The 15,680-nt window shown below is 38.7% G+C and overlaps 1 protein-coding gene across 1 annotated transcript; it reads left to right on the top strand.

Moving 5' to 3' along the window:
- The first annotated feature begins 388 nt into the window (after positions 1 to 388).
- Positions 389 to 13,096, top strand: LOC139192860 (uncharacterized). The gene is made up of 5 exons (XM_070815697.1): positions 389 to 600; positions 735 to 864; positions 1,256 to 1,322; positions 2,173 to 2,251; positions 3,151 to 13,096. Exon 5 carries the CDS (start codon positions 5,389 to 5,391, stop codon positions 8,149 to 8,151), a length of 2,763 nt encoding a protein of 920 aa, XP_070671798.1. The 5' UTR covers positions 389 to 600; positions 735 to 864; positions 1,256 to 1,322; positions 2,173 to 2,251; positions 3,151 to 5,388; the 3' UTR covers positions 8,152 to 13,096.
- The last annotated feature ends 2,584 nt before the right edge of the window (positions 13,097 to 15,680 follow it).

The raw sequence follows: 15,680 nt of genomic DNA, 5'->3' as shown, positions 1-15,680 counted from the left end.
ATCCGGATTTGACGTATGACGAGGAACCAGTGACTATATTGCATTGGAAGGATAAGGTTCTAAGGAATAAGACAATGAGCTTGGTGAAAGTATTGTGGAGGAACCATTCAGTAGAAGAAGCTACTTGGGAAATAGAAGATCGAATGAGAGAGACGTATCCAAGGTTATTTTATGGGTATTAAGCGGATTGTTTGGTCGTAGGAATTTCGGGGATGAAATTCTATAAGGAGGGGAGATTGTCACAGCCCGTTCCGGGATTTTATATATCGGGGACGTAAAATGACGAAATTACCCTTGACGGGTATTAAGGTATTTGTATGTGTGACATATCTTTTGGACTAAATACATTTATTTCATAAGTTTTTATAAAATTATTAAGTGGGATTAAAATGTTGGTTTGTAATTTATGTGGTTAGGGAGTTAGGAAAAAGAAACGAATGGTGAAGGGTTGTGATGGACCACACACTTCCTTCCCTCTCTCCCTCCCCCGTGTCTCTCTCTCTCTCTCCTCCCTCACGGCTTTCTCTCTCTCTTTCTCCCTCTCAAATTGTACAGACAAGCTAGGAACCTCCCATTTCTTCACGGATCGAAGGTTCTAAGGTAAGATTTGAACTCCTAGTAAGCTTGTGAGTTCGTATATGTGATTTGTGGAAGTTAAAACCCACAGAATCGTCGTGAAACCCTAACCCCGAAAATGTGCACTGTTCATGCACACGTAAAATCTTGCATTTCAGGGAATTTCAAGCTCATAGTGAGCTTAAGGAGATCCTCACGAGCTTCGGGGTACTTCGTTGGTAGAATTTGGACGTCGAATGACTGCGAACGGAGTTTTTCAAATTTGGCCAGATTATCGAGCTTTCTCAGGTAAAACCTAGTGGATTTTAGACCTTGAAACTAGTCTATCGTGATTCTACATGTTGAGGGCTTCAAATTGATATAAAATACGAAGAAAACGGTTGAGAAATGAGGGAGAACAAGGGGATTGAAAAATCCCCAGTTTTCCGGCCACCGGAAAACACAGTCCGGCGAACCAAGGAAGAAGACGCGCATGGGGGGTGCGTGTACCCGTGCCTGCCCTGGTGCGTGGGGGCACGTGCCACGTCAAAAAAAAATTCTAAAAATTTCTCGACGTCCGTGACGTCGAGTAGGTCGATGTGGTATATTCATATACCCAAATTGAGCACCGTATGAGAAGTTAATTCGAATTATCGGTTATGTACATTAATTAACGTTTTTATAGTTGTTTCGCATATAGGTGACACCTATCCCGAGGACGAGCGCATCCAGGGACGTCACGGGGACTACGACCCATCGACTTACCAGTGAGTGGGCAGTTTTGTTTTCGTATATACCTATATACTATTAATTTTCCCAGAAATTGAATTTATATGAAAGTATGTTTTCAATTGCCATGCAAGCATATTATGAATTGATATTAATGCATATATATGTGTGAATTGGTGCTGTGGATTCACAGGTGAGTATCAGGTGACTTTTATGTTAATCAAGTGAATCATCGATAATGTGAATGGTGTTGAGAACTCATAATCTGCACCCTTGGTGTTAGTGCTTATATTATTCACCGCACCGCACGCTCACCTTGGATCCAAGTAGGTGCATGTCGTACAGACCCCGAGAGGGTTCCGACATGCTTGTCGTACAGACCACTAGAGGTGGTTCCGACTAGTAGGTGACCTTAGATTACACGCGCAGATGATTGATGAGATAAGCACTAGAGCGTATTATTTCACCATCATAGTCGTACAGACTACTATAGGTAGTTTCGACTTATGTGCAATGTAGTGCCGTACAGGTCACAGTTGGTGACTCCAGCAGGGCCGTACAGGTCACAGTGGGTGACTCCGGCTGGATGGGATATTGAGCTATAGAATCAGCCATATAGGACCATTGTAGGGTCTCCGGTTGATTTATTATTTCACCTGATTTGTATTGATGCATTCATATTATATTTTGGCATGGCGTGGCATCTTCTTTCTGAAAAGCAGTGAAGGATTGTGAGTTTAGCTTTTGATGATATATATATGTTTATATACTATTTTTCTGGGAAAGTATACAGGTTTTACAGTAAGGGGTTAGAGACGTTTTAAATGTAATGTTTTGGAAAGCTTTGGTTTTACTGACCCACTCAATTTTGTTTTTGCGCCCCTCTAGGTTCTATCTAGCAGTTGGTGGCTCACGAGGTTCTCTTCGGCGTTCTGACAGACACCCTGCATGTAGGACTCACCTGCAGGTGTTGTAATTTAATTATAGTCCTACTTGACTGCACCTAGTACCTACGCTCTGAATTATATGTTTTACTATATAACTCACTCTAGCACACTAGTTGGTTTTTACTGTTAGTAGTTGGTTTTTTATTCCTTCGTATTTATTATATCCTTTGCTTCCGTATCGCACTTTTGGTTACGTCACACTCACGTGACGGCCAGCATGCCCTGATTTCTGGGTTGGGGTGTGTCAATGGCCCAATGAAACTCAAGCTCAACAAACCGAATTGTAGACTTCTCTTTTTAAAGAATGTTAGGGTTTAAATCCTAAGTCAATTTAATTTATAAAAATTGAAAATGAGTATTATAAGATTTGAAGAATGTGGGTGTATGGAAAATGTAGGGTGTATTAGACCCGGCAATTTCTGACACGACACGAAAATAATGGGTATCGGGTCAACACGATAACTTGTCGGGTCATTATCAGGTGACCCGTTAATAACGGGTTCTTAACAGGTATACATGCGGGTAACACATGGATAACCCGTTTCGACCTGTTAAGAAAAAAATTATTTTGATAATTTTAAAGTTTAATTACTAAAAGATTTATTATAAAATACAATAGCCATATTAATATATACAATATATTCTATATTAAATATATAGTTTTGTATTATTATTCTATATAAGGTTTTTAAAAAAAATTTAGTCATTATTTATTTTTATTATGAGAGTTCCTTATTATCATTGTTAGGATAAATTTTACTTAACATGTTGTTGTCCAAAATTAAAATAAACTAATATAGTATTTGTATAGGCAAGTGATAGGAGCATATTTATGCGACTTAGTTGGCTTATTCTTGTGCATTTATGTCGTGTTTCCTTAGTTATTTTAATGTTTAAAGTCATTTTCGTGTGTTTTCAGAGTCTAAGTACAAAGTATGCAAGAAGATGCATTTTGGAGGCCTTTGGAGCATGTTTCGGGCTTGGAATGGATAGCAAATGCATGGGCCAAGTGGATGGACGAATTTGAGAACTAAAGAGGCCAAGAATATGAAGAATTATGGTCCAAAAGATGAAGAAAACAGCCCAAAAATCTGTCACCCCAACTTGCATTCCTTGCCATGCAAACCACATAGAATTCCCTTTGGATTCCATGCCATGCTTGATCACTCTTGTCCCCTACATAATTTCTAATTTCATGCTTCAATTCATTTAATTATTACACTCAATTGCTTGATACCTCTTGTTCCCTTCACTCATTAGATTTTAGACAACATTTACATCCATTACATGCACCAATTGATGCTCCATCATTCACATTTGGAATCCCATGCCTTGTGTACCACATGTTGCTGCACCTTTGACCCATTTATTGACACATTTTCACCTCCCTTTCCATCTCTATGCAATGTACACAATCATTCATGCCCCCTAGCTACAAGACCACTCCATTTTACCCTTCACACTTTGCATCATCACTTCATTTTCACCCTTGGACCATTGCACACCACACACACAAATTGCCATGCATTTCATCCTTAACCTAACCTGATTTTCTAAGGTTTTTTGGGCCTATAAATACATGTTTACACCCCTTGGCCAAAGGACAATCCCCCATATTCATCATTTTATCACAAAAATTCGTCCATACACACCCTAGGAAGCAAAACACCCCTAAAACACCATTCTAGTGCCTAGAAAACATAACAGCCACTCCACCTTCTTCCACCCTCTTTGCCTAGTTCTCTACCACTCCCCAACCATCAAACACTCTTCCACTCTCACCCTAAACCCTTCCACAAAATTCCCCATCCATTCTACACCATAAATCCACCCAAAAATCTGTCCACAAGCTTCATGCCGCAAGCAAGGGAAAGGAGGAATCTTGGATGCACTTGCTACCAAGTTGGAGCATTTTAGGTGTTTTCTTTCCTTTGATTTTAATGTCTAATTTTATGTATCTTTGCTTTGTGAGTATGAGAAACTAAACCCCTCTTAGTTAGGGGGTGATTCGAAACCATGTACATGCTTGCAATATGATTTGATTACATTCAGTTGTTATTTCATAAGTTGCGGATTCAATTCGTTCATCTACTTGATTGATAACTTATTTGTGTATGTTGATTGAGAGTGCACGCTTAGTTTTCATGCATGAATATGATGCTAGATTATGAGGGAGTTTCACCTAATAGTTACAATCTTATAATCACAAGTAGTGAAGGTCGCTTGAAAACGATCACGTTGAATGAATTCTTGGCACTAGTTTCATGCTCATCATAGTAACGAATGCCTCGTCAACACTTATAGTTCTCATTGTGCTTCATGATTCTTGATTGTATCTTTATTGTGCTCATCACGTAAGGAACCTTTGAGGAATGCTTTGAATTGTTGTATGCGCTTTTCCATCCAATTCATTAACTTAAGGAGAACTTGAAGGTTAATTTAAGCGTATCTAATTAACTTGGGGTGTTGAGTTTCATAATTTATTGAAAGAACAACTGAAAATCATTTTGTTTGCAAGTGTGTCATGTTTGGAGAAGAACCTCCTAACTAGCCTTTTATCCATCCTTTTCATCCAAAAACGTTTTACAATCTGTTTTGTTTTAAAGTTTCTGTTTTGTTTTCAATTTTCGTCCAAAACAAATCCCCCTTTATTTTGAAGTCTTAGATTAGTTAGAAAGTGTTTTGATTTGTGTTTCTAAGTGTTTTGATTCAAGTTTTCATCCAACTTCGTCCAAGTTCTTGTTAGGTTCTCAAAACTTCCCAGAAAGTGGTTTTTAGGCAGTTTTGAGTCATTAGGTTGCTGTTTTGAGTTTTATGTTTGTTTAAGTATTTTAAAGTATAGTTTTGCATTCTTTGAGTCTAGTTTAGTGTTTTAAATTTTGTTTTTATGTTTTTAAGTCATTTTTCAAGTGTTTAGCAATCCCTCCTAATCCCCGGCCTAGAACGATCCCTACTTACATACTTTACTACATTTGATAAAAAGAGGGTAAAATTTTGTGTGTTTAGTTATTTTACGCATCAAATTTTGGCGCCGTTGCCGGGGATTAGCAACTTTGCTAATCTCTTGGATTGTTTTCCTTCGAATTATTGTATTTTGTTTAAGTTTCTGTTTAAGTTGCTGATTTGTTTTGTTTTCTTTGTTTTTAGGTACTAGTTTATGACCCGTAGCTCACAACCTGTTCGTGAGCATATCTCCGACTTTGACAGTGATTTTGAGAGGACTTTGAGAAGGAAAAAGAAATTGCAAGAGTCTAATCCTCCTAGTCCCGAGCCTGAATTAGAAGAGCAAGAAGTTGAGGTTGAAGAGAAGGCCACGGCACAAGTGGGTGGAGAAGAGCAAGGTATAGCCATGGACAATCGTACGCTCAAGGAGCTTGCCGCCTCGGGTTTGGATAATGCCGCACCATTGTGTATCCAATATCCCATGGCCGCTCAAGGTAAAACTGAAGAGTTCGAGTTAAAGTCAAGTTTGCTCCACCACATTCCAAAGTTCCATGGGCTGTCCATGGAGGATCCGAACAAACATTTGAAGGAATTTGAAGTGGTATGCTCAAGTATGACTCCAGTTACCGTTGACGGAAGTATTTTAAAGATGAAGGCTTTTCCATTCTCTTTAATGGACAAAGCCAAGGATTGGTTATACGAGTTGGCTCCCGGTACAGTTACATCTTGGGAAAGTATGAAGAGGGCGTTTCTGGAGAAGTTTTTCCCAACTTCTCGCATCATTCTTCTTTGTAAAAAAATAAGTGGAATTCAGCAAAGCCAAGGTGAATCTTTTCCATCTTATTATGAACGATTTAAATCACTTGTTGCTTCTTGTCCACAGCATCAGATGAAGGAGGAGTTACTTCTTCAATACTTTTACGAAGGTCTTTTACCACTTGAACGGCAAATGTTGGATGCTTCCGCGGGAGGAGCTCTAGTGGATAAGACACCTAGGGATGCCAAAACTCTCATTGCGAATCGAGCACTCAATGCACAACAATATGAAGGTGTAGGGCAAAGAGACACCCCACGGCCACATCATGTCAATGAGGTAAGTTCTATTTCTGAGTTACAATCCCAAATGGCTAACCTTACGTCTATGTTATCGCAGTTGGTTGAAGGCCCCAAAACGCAAGGAACTACAATCTGTGGTGTATGCTCCATTCAAGGACACCAATCTGATCAATGCCCTCAATTAATTGAGAATGGAGGATGGGAATCGGCCAATGCTGTGGGTTATGGGAATCAAAACCAACCAAGGAATGATTCTTTCTCCAATACATACAACCCGGGATGGCGTGACCACCCCAATTTCAGATGGAGAGATGCACCACAATATGGCCAACAAAGTGGATTCCGACAACCCCCGGGTTTCTTTCCAAGGCCAATGGAACCACAACCACCTCCTCAGGCACAATCTTCCCAAACTAACCCAGGTACGTATATGAATGATGATAAAACATATCAGTTACTAACCACCATGGCACAGGGAATGCAGAACCAAGCAAAGGAGGTTAATGAGCTGAAGAAGCAAATGGGCCAAATGGCCGAATTTTTTGGGCAATTCCGTGAAAATGGTAAGTTACCAAGCACTACGGTGGTCAATCCAAAGGGTGGCTTCGAATCTGCAAAGGCTATCACATTACGAAGTGGAAAAGAGGTGAGAAACAAGGAAGATGAGAAGATACAACTCGAAGAAGATGAGAACACCTACCCCACGGCAAGGGTACCATCACCCATGCCGCAGCCATCTAAGACATCCCATCCGTCCACCTCAGGTAAGAATGTTCCAAATGTTATGATTTCGAACACTAATCTGCCCAATGTCCCCTTTCCTAGCAGATTTTTGCAATCAAAGAACGAAGAGGAGGAAAAAGATGTTCTAGAGACATTTAGAAAGGTGCATGTCAACATTCCCCTCCTTGATGCCATAAAGCAAATCCCGAAGTATGCCAAGTGTTTAAAGAAGCTTTGTACAACAAAGAAACGTGTCCGGGAGAAAGAGGTGGTACATGTAAGTGAGAATGTCTCCGCCATCTTGCAACATAAACTACCCCCCAAATGCAAAGACCCGGGAAGTTTTACAATTCCATGTGTCATTGATAATACCCGTTTCAAATCTGCCATGCTAGATTTAGGAGCATCTATTAATGTTATGCTATATTCTGTGTATGCATCTATGAATCTAGGAGCACTTAAACATGATGGTGTAATCATACAATTGGCCGATAGATCTAACGCTTATCCAAAGGAAGTTTTGGAAGACGTTTTAGTGCAGGTTGATCATTTAGTCTTCCCAGCGGATTTCTATGTCCTCGAAATGGATGAATCGGACCATGCCCCTTCATTGCCCATCCTCCTTGGAAGGCCATTCATGAAAACGGCTCAAACGAAGATTGACGTGGCCAAAGGATTAGTCACTATGGCATTTGGTGGTGACATGATTAGTTTTAAAATTTATGAATCCATTGAGACTCATAATATTGTTCATTCTTGTTGTGCCATTGGTAAAATTGAAAAGATAAGACCGGACCATTCAGCACCAAGCACGAAGGATGCATCAAGAACCATGCAAGACGAGGGAATTAGAGTGGAGTACAAGGACCATACGGCCACTGCCCTCAAAATGCTCAAAGTGGCCGAAAGCACCATGGGGAAGAATGTTCACATTGCTGCCACTTCATCACATCACATAGGTAAGCCACCTAATCCAAATCCAATGCCATTTAAAGTTGATAGGTGGTTCCCTTCTTTGGTGCAGGTACCCAAGCAAATCCCCGATGGTGGGCGTATGAACATGAACCTTAGGCAACACAACGCACCCATCAACAAACATCACTATCCATTTCCGTTCAAGGATGTAATCTACGAGAACTTTGTGGAGCATGTTGTGGAGGATATCCCACTGCATGCCGTGGGTTCCAAGGAGAAGTGAAGGTGTTCATCGTCCGGCTGGAAGACGTTAAAGCAAGCGCTTTAAGGGAGGCAACCCATTTATTCTGCCTGATTGTCAATTTTATTACTTGTTTAATTATTTTTGGTTATGATTTTCTATTTTGAAATATTAACAAATATGCAAGGGATTTTTGACATTAAACTTCATGAAATGAACAGGAATCTGGGAAATAAAGAAACATATCATAATACAAGAGGAAGAGCCTTCACAAAGGCTGCTTGGGAGAGGTCGTAGTAGTCGGCGGAGTCGCAGTAGTTGGCGGAGTCTCAGCAGTCGGTGGGGCCACGGAAGGAGGAGGTATCAGAGGTTGATCAGTTGGAGCTTCACTGCGCGGTGCCGCCCCAGAAGACGAAGGCAGATGCTGTTGGAACAAACCCACAAACCTCCGGTGATCAAGTAAAATCTGACCATCAGTTTCCTGCAGCTGGTCAATTTTCCTCTTCATGTTTGTGGCATAACTGTGTGCAAGCTTATGCAATTGTTTATTTTCATGCTTGAGTCCTCTAATCTCCTCTTTGAGACTCTGTATTTCAGCCACCAACGATTCAACATGACGGGTTCGAGCAAATAGGCGTTGGGCCATGTTGGACACAGAACCCGCACACTGCACGCTAAGAGCCAGAGACTTCTTAACCGCCAATTCATCAGACCGTCTAGCGAGCAGTCTGTTATCTCTGGGGGTGACAAGGTTCCGAGCCACCACCGCAGCGGTCATGTCATTTTTCATCACCGAATCCCCAACGGTGAGGGGACCGGTAGGGGATGTGAAGGATGGGCGCCATATGTTGTCTGGTGAAGGCGGAGCTGGCTCTTCACCAATGTTCAAGTCAAAACGACGATCGGAAGGGCCAAACATTTTTCAGAGGTGGTGAAGAAAGAAGAGAGTCGGACTGATTAAGATTTTGGAAGTGCAAGAAGGGAGTGTTTACAGGAGGGAGCTCAAGTGTGTTGTGGAACAAAATTAACGCCTCTATAAAAAGAAGAAATCAAAGAGGCGCTCCTCAGAAATCGAAGAAGCGTCATCTCGCAAATCGAAGAGTCGATGCTCCTTTCTCAAAAGCCGGATTCTTTTCTCAAAAGAGGCGTTTCATTTCTCAAAAAATGGGCTTGCTCAGAAACCACGAGCCGAACCCCGGATTTCAAAAGATCAATTTGTCCAGACGTGTCGTCACTCGTCACATGCAACTTGCAGCTTTGCGGAAATTACGGGCAGCTTTGTCAGAAAGCGCGTAATTTGTACTATTCATCCATCCACCGGCTGCCGACAATGAGTGAGAGAATAGTTCCGGTTGTGAAGAAAAGCCCTATAAGTATCTACCTTCGCCTTCCACAACAAAGGCACACCCTCTCAGCACTTCTTCATCTCTCTGAAATGGCTTTCTAACAAACCCTCTCGAGTCACTCAGTGTTCCTTATTCCCTGGGATACCCCTGCAAACAACCCATCCAGAGCACAAGTATTTCATATCATAAAGGTTGAGAGCACGAGTATCTCATATCATGCTTTCTCCCTGTCCTTTCTCCAGCCAGCACCTGCTCTCGAGTACTCATCATCTTATGTTTCCGCTTCGTCTCTCACGCATAAGGGAAGTGAAGATGATACCTCGAAGCATGTGGAGACAACGTGCTGATTCATCCTCAACTAGGGACAAGGAGAAAGAGAGCAAGAGGTGGGGGCACTTGGAAAGATTGAAGAAAGAAACAGACCAACACCTTTGCCTCGTGCCTGCCCACCGTGCAGAAGAAACAAGCAGAGAAGAATGCAGACTGCACTCTGATATTCCCCGCTCAGAATTCCAAACCAGTTCAAGATCAAAGCTGTGGAAAGTCAACAAGATCAACTATCTCCAAAACCAGATTTGCGTTCTTAAACTCTACTCTGTCTGGTTTTTACTTTGCCATATTTGTCATGTTTATTTGTCGTTTGTTATTTGCTTGTTTTTGGTGTGAGTATATGCTTGAAACATTGAGGACAATATTTGATTTAAGTGTGGGGGGGGTAACTAGTGTTTTGCATAAAATTCGTAGAAAATTATCACCCATTACTTCTAGTGTTGTTCCTTACTGTTTTAAGTATTTTTTTTAAGCTGTTTTGGAGTATTTCAGTGTGTTTTGACATAAAAATCCGAAAATTCATAAAAATTTGAAAAATTGTTTTTGAAAATCCCAAAAAGAGTTGTTTTTGTGTGCTTATTTGTGTCTTAGGGTACCTTCCAACACAATGATGAGGATTCAGTTTGTAATTGCATGACTGTTAAAGAGAGTTATAAACATGGATGAAAGTTTGATTTACTCTTTATTTATGCGTGATTGTGGTTATAACTTATGAAATCACATGTAATCATAAAAGAAAAAAAATTAGTTTTTTTTGTAACATGCTTGAAGGAAAGAACTCAAACTAACGCTACAACCTTGTGAGACTTGAGCCTAAATGTTTATTTGGAGAGTTAAAATCTGTGCATTATTGTTTTCTAAAGTCGTTGCATGATCTCATTATTCTTTGCTTGGTTATTACTTAGAAGGCGTTTCATCATTTAGTTCCAAATGCTAGAACTCATGCCTATTTCATTCAAAGCATGCTATTGATTTGCATAACACATATTCAAGATGAAGTTGTGAAGTTACCACCACCAAAGCCAAACTGCCATGTATCACATATCGTTATATGTTTAAGTTAACCCCATTGAGCCTTGATAGCCTACATTCTTTGTTAAACCACATTATCCTTACCTATCCTAGTTTAGGACCATCCACCCTTGTTCTTGAAGCATAGTGAAGTATGAGTCAAATTGAATTCCTTTTGATTAATGTATGGCAGAAAACAAGTGTGGGGGAAGTGATTCTTGTGTGTGTGTGTATGCCAAAATCATTCATAAGGCACGAGTAGAAAAGAAAGATTCGTGAAAAATAGAATGAAAAGAAGAAGAGCTGTGAAAAGAAAAGGAGTTGAAAAATATGTGAAAAAGAGTTTTAAAGTGTTGCTTGTTGAAGAAAGGGTCCAAAACATTGAATTCGGCCCTAAATATTGCTTGAATCTTCCCTTTGTGTTTAAAAGTTGATTACTGCAATCTAAGTGAATTCTAAGTTTCCATTTCATTACTTTTCTTGCTATTGCTTTAAGAACGTTTGTTATCCCTATCCTTCATTTGTTAGCCAACACCCCAAGCCCGTTACAACCTTTGACTTCAATCTTGAGTGTTATGTGTTTCAATTTGTGGAGTTTGAATTTGGTATGAGCATATGGTGTCACTGGTTCTCGCGTCTAAGTAATAGCATTCCATTCATGAGATCATATCTAAACATGCTTATTAACTCCATAAATTGCTTTCTTTGTGATACATATATGTGAGCATTCGTTTTCATATCTACATCAATCTTCTCACATATAACTAGTATAGGGTGTGTAGTTGGAAAATCTGAGTGAAAATTGAGTGCATATCTTGTAAGGAATTGAGCGAATTCTCTAAGGCATGTTACTACATCAAAAACATTGTTTTAATTGATTAATTGTGAACTAGTAAGTGGTGACTATGATTAAGTATGTGCTTAAGCGTAAAGATGACTCAAATCTGTGGGGATAATGATTTTTAACATGTCATGTGCATTGGAAATCCCTGAGGCAAATGTTGGAAGGTTTAGGTTGTGTTTTATTTGTTTTGTTTCGTTTTATTTCTTTGTTTTGCTCGAGGACTAGCAAAAGCTAAGTGTGGGGGAATTTGATAGGAGCATATTTATGCGACTTAGTTGGCTTGTTCTTGTGCATTTATGTCGTGTTTCCTTAGTTATTTTAATGTTTAAAGTCATTTTCGTGTGTTTTCAGAGTCTAAGTACAAAGTATGCAAGAAGATGCATTTTGGAGGCCTTTGGAGCATGTTTCGGGCTTGGAATGGATAGCAAATGCATGGGCCAAGTGGATGGACGAATTTGAGAACTAAAGAGGCCAAGAATATGAAGAATTATGGTCCAAAAGATGAAGAAAACAGCCCAAAAATCTGTCACCCCAACTTGCATTCCTTGCCATGCAAACCACATAGAATTCCCTTTGGATTCCATGCCATGCTTGATCACTCTTGTCCCCTACATAATTTCTAATTTCATGCTTCAATTCATTTAATTATTACACTCAATTGCTTGATACCTCTTGTTCCCTTCACTCATTAGATTTTAGACAACATTTACATCCATTACATGCACCAATTGATGCTCCATCATTCACATTTGGAATCTCATGCCTTGTGTACCACATGTTGCTGCACCTTTGACCCATTTATTGACACATTTTCACCTCCCTTTCCATCTCTATGCAATGTACACAATCATTCATGCCCCCTAGCTACAAGACCACTCCATTTTACCCTTCACACTTTGCATCATCAAATCATTTTCACCCTTGGACCATTGCACACCACACACACAAATTGCCATGCATTTCATCCTTAACCTAACCTGATTTTCTAAGGTTTTTTGGGCCTATAAATACATGTTTACACCCCTTGGCCAAAGGACAATCCCCCATATTCATCATTTTATCACAAAAATTCGTCCATACACACCCTAGGAAGCAAAACACCCCTAAAACACCATTCTAGTGCCTAGAAAACATAACAGCCACTCCACCTTCTTCCACCCTCTTTGCCTAGTTCTCTACCACTCCCCAACCATCAAACACTCTTCCACTCTCACCCTAAACCCTTCCACAAAATTCCCTATCCATTCTACACCATAAATCCACCCAAAAATCTGTTCACAAGCTTCATGCCGCAAGCAAGGGAAAGGAGGAATCTTGGATGCACTTGCTACCAAGTTGGAGCATTTTAGGTGTTTTCTTTCCTTTGATTTTAATGTCTAATTTTATGTATCTTTGCTTTGTGAGTATGAGAAACTAAACCCCTCTTAGTTAGGGGGTGATTCAAAACCATGTACATGCTTGCAATATGATTTGATTACATTCAGTTGTTATTTCATAAGTTGCGGATTCAATTCGTTCATCTACTTGATTGATAACTTATTTGTGTATGTTGATTGAGAGTGCACGCTTAGTTTTCATGCATGAATATGATGCTAGATTATGAGGGAGTTTCACCTAATAGTTACAATCTTATAATCACAAGTAGTGAAGGTCGCTTGAAAACGATCGCGTTGAATGAATTATTGGCACTAGTTTCATGCTCATCATAGTAACGAATGCCTCGTCAACACTTATAGTTCTCATTGTGCTTCATGATTCTTGATTGTATCTTTATTGTGCTCATCACGTAAGGAACCTTTGAGGAATGCTTTGAATTGTTGTATGCGCTTTTCCATCCAATTCATTAACTTAAGGAGAACTTGAAGGTTAATTTAAGCGTATCTAATTAACTTGGGGTGTTGAGTTTCATAATTTATTGAAAGAACAACTGAAAATCATTTTGTTTGCAAGTGTGTCATGTTTGGAGAAGAACCTCCTAACTAGCCTTTTATCCATCCTTTTCATCCAAAAACGTTTTACAATCTGTTTTGTTTTAAAGTTTCTGTTTTGTTTTCAATTTTCGTCCAAAACAAATCCCCCTTTATTTTGAAGTCTTAGATTAGTTAGAAAGTGTTTTGATTTGTGTTTCTAAGTGTTTTGATTCAAGTTTTCATCCAACTTCGTCCAAGTTCTTGTTAGGTTCTCAAAACTTCCCAGAAAGTGGTTTTTAGGCAGTTTTGAGTCATTAGGTTGCTGTTTTGAGTTTTATGTTTGTTTAAGTATTTTAAAGTATAGTTTTGCATTCTTTGAGTCTAGTTTAGTGTTTTAAATTTTGTTTTTATGTTTTTAAGTCATTTTTCAAGTGTTTAGCAATCCCTCCTAATCCCCGGCCTAGAACGATCCCTACTTACATACTTTACTACATTTGATAAAAAGAGGGTAAAATTGTGTGTGTTTAGTTATTTTACGCATCAGCAAGAACTAAGAAGACATACATACAAATATGAAAAATGTGAAGAATATATAAACACTCATGATTCATCATTATTCCTCCACGAGTAGATAATGGTTACTCGTACATTATCGTTTAGATTTTTAAAATCCTCCAAACCTTCATGAATAATGTTTTTTATTTGAGGGCAAAATTAATAAAATTAATAATAATTATTGTAGAAGTGTAAAAAATGTAAAAAAATATATATATAATCACTCATAGTGACAAACTTTACAACTTTCATGAAGGGGTCAGCTTCGAAATCCAACACTATAATTCATAAACCTTATATTTATATTTAACCGTTCATTACCATTTAGGCTTTATTCTTCTTACTGAATTTCATTTTTAAATTTTCTTTTTTGAAAACATGATCATCTAGTGGATGTAAGAAGATGAACAGTTCAGATTTTTTATATCACGTTTTGATATATACGGTTAATTGAAATATGAGTCAATGTCATATAGTTTATTGAAACTTTATAAACATCATACAATATTTTCACTAACCGTAAAACTCTAAATATAATATCAACGATTCAAACCGTTCATCTTCCTACATCCTCTAATAGATCAAGTTTTCAAAAAAGAAAATCTGAAAAAAAACAAAATTTGATGAGAACAATGAAGCATAAATGTAAACAACAATCAATGGTTAAATTTTGATCTATGATTTATATGATTATAGTGGCGAATTTCAAAGCTAAGCTCTTCATGTAAGTTGTAAAGCTTGACATTACAAGCGTTTATATATTTTTTCTATATTTTTTTTACACTTCTACATTAATTAAAAAACTATTAAAGACTTTAGGTAAGTGAAAATATACTTAAATGAAAAATGCGTTTTTATGTTTTGGATGTGACAATATGGTATGTATATACTTATTTAGTATTATGTTTTTCATTTGATTATTTATTAGTTTAAAATATATTTTTCTTAACGGATAACAAGTCGAGTCATATTACTTGTTAATATTATCGGGTCGAGTTATATTTCCCGTTTATTTTAACGAATGTTAAACGACACGACCCATTAAGATATCGAGTATGATATGAAAACGACACGAACACGGAAAACACGACACGAATGCTAGATCTAGGGTGTATGTCGAAAATATTAGGTGTATGAGAATGTGGGGTGTAAGGGTATTATGAGAAAGTATGTAGGGTGTATTAAGATAATTTTTATTTGAAAAAACAAATGTAGAGTGTATTAAATATGTGGGGTTTAATCAACAATATGTGAGGTGTTAATAGAATAAGCCTTTAACATTTTTGGAATTGGCGTGCGGTGTAAACACCTTCGTGAGAAACCCTAAACTGCGGCGGCGTGTGTTAGGATCCGTTTTAGTGCCTCGTAAGGAGTTTTTGTCCGAGAAAGTCGGAATAAACACCTTCATGTGAAACCCTAGACTGTCGCGGCGTGCGTTAGGGTTTTGCATTCAACAGCATTGGAATACTTTGACTGATTATCGAATTGGCGTGCGGTGTGGTTGAAGTGCACTCAAAGGTTGGCGTCGTGCTCTGGTGTGGTTAACAGCTTTCGGTGTAGATCAGATTGTAGAGC

Source organism: Malus domestica, chromosome 16 (genome assembly GCF_042453785.1).
Source record: "Malus domestica chromosome 16, GDT2T_hap1".
Taxonomy (NCBI): Eukaryota; Viridiplantae; Streptophyta; class Magnoliopsida; order Rosales; family Rosaceae; genus Malus; species Malus domestica.
This window is presented reverse-complemented; position numbering and strand designations above follow the sequence as displayed.

Coding starts and splice junctions, on each gene's coding strand:
- LOC139192860 (XM_070815697.1), top strand. CDS start 5,389: ATGACCCGTAGCTCACAACCTGTTCGTGAGCATATCTCCGACTTTGAC.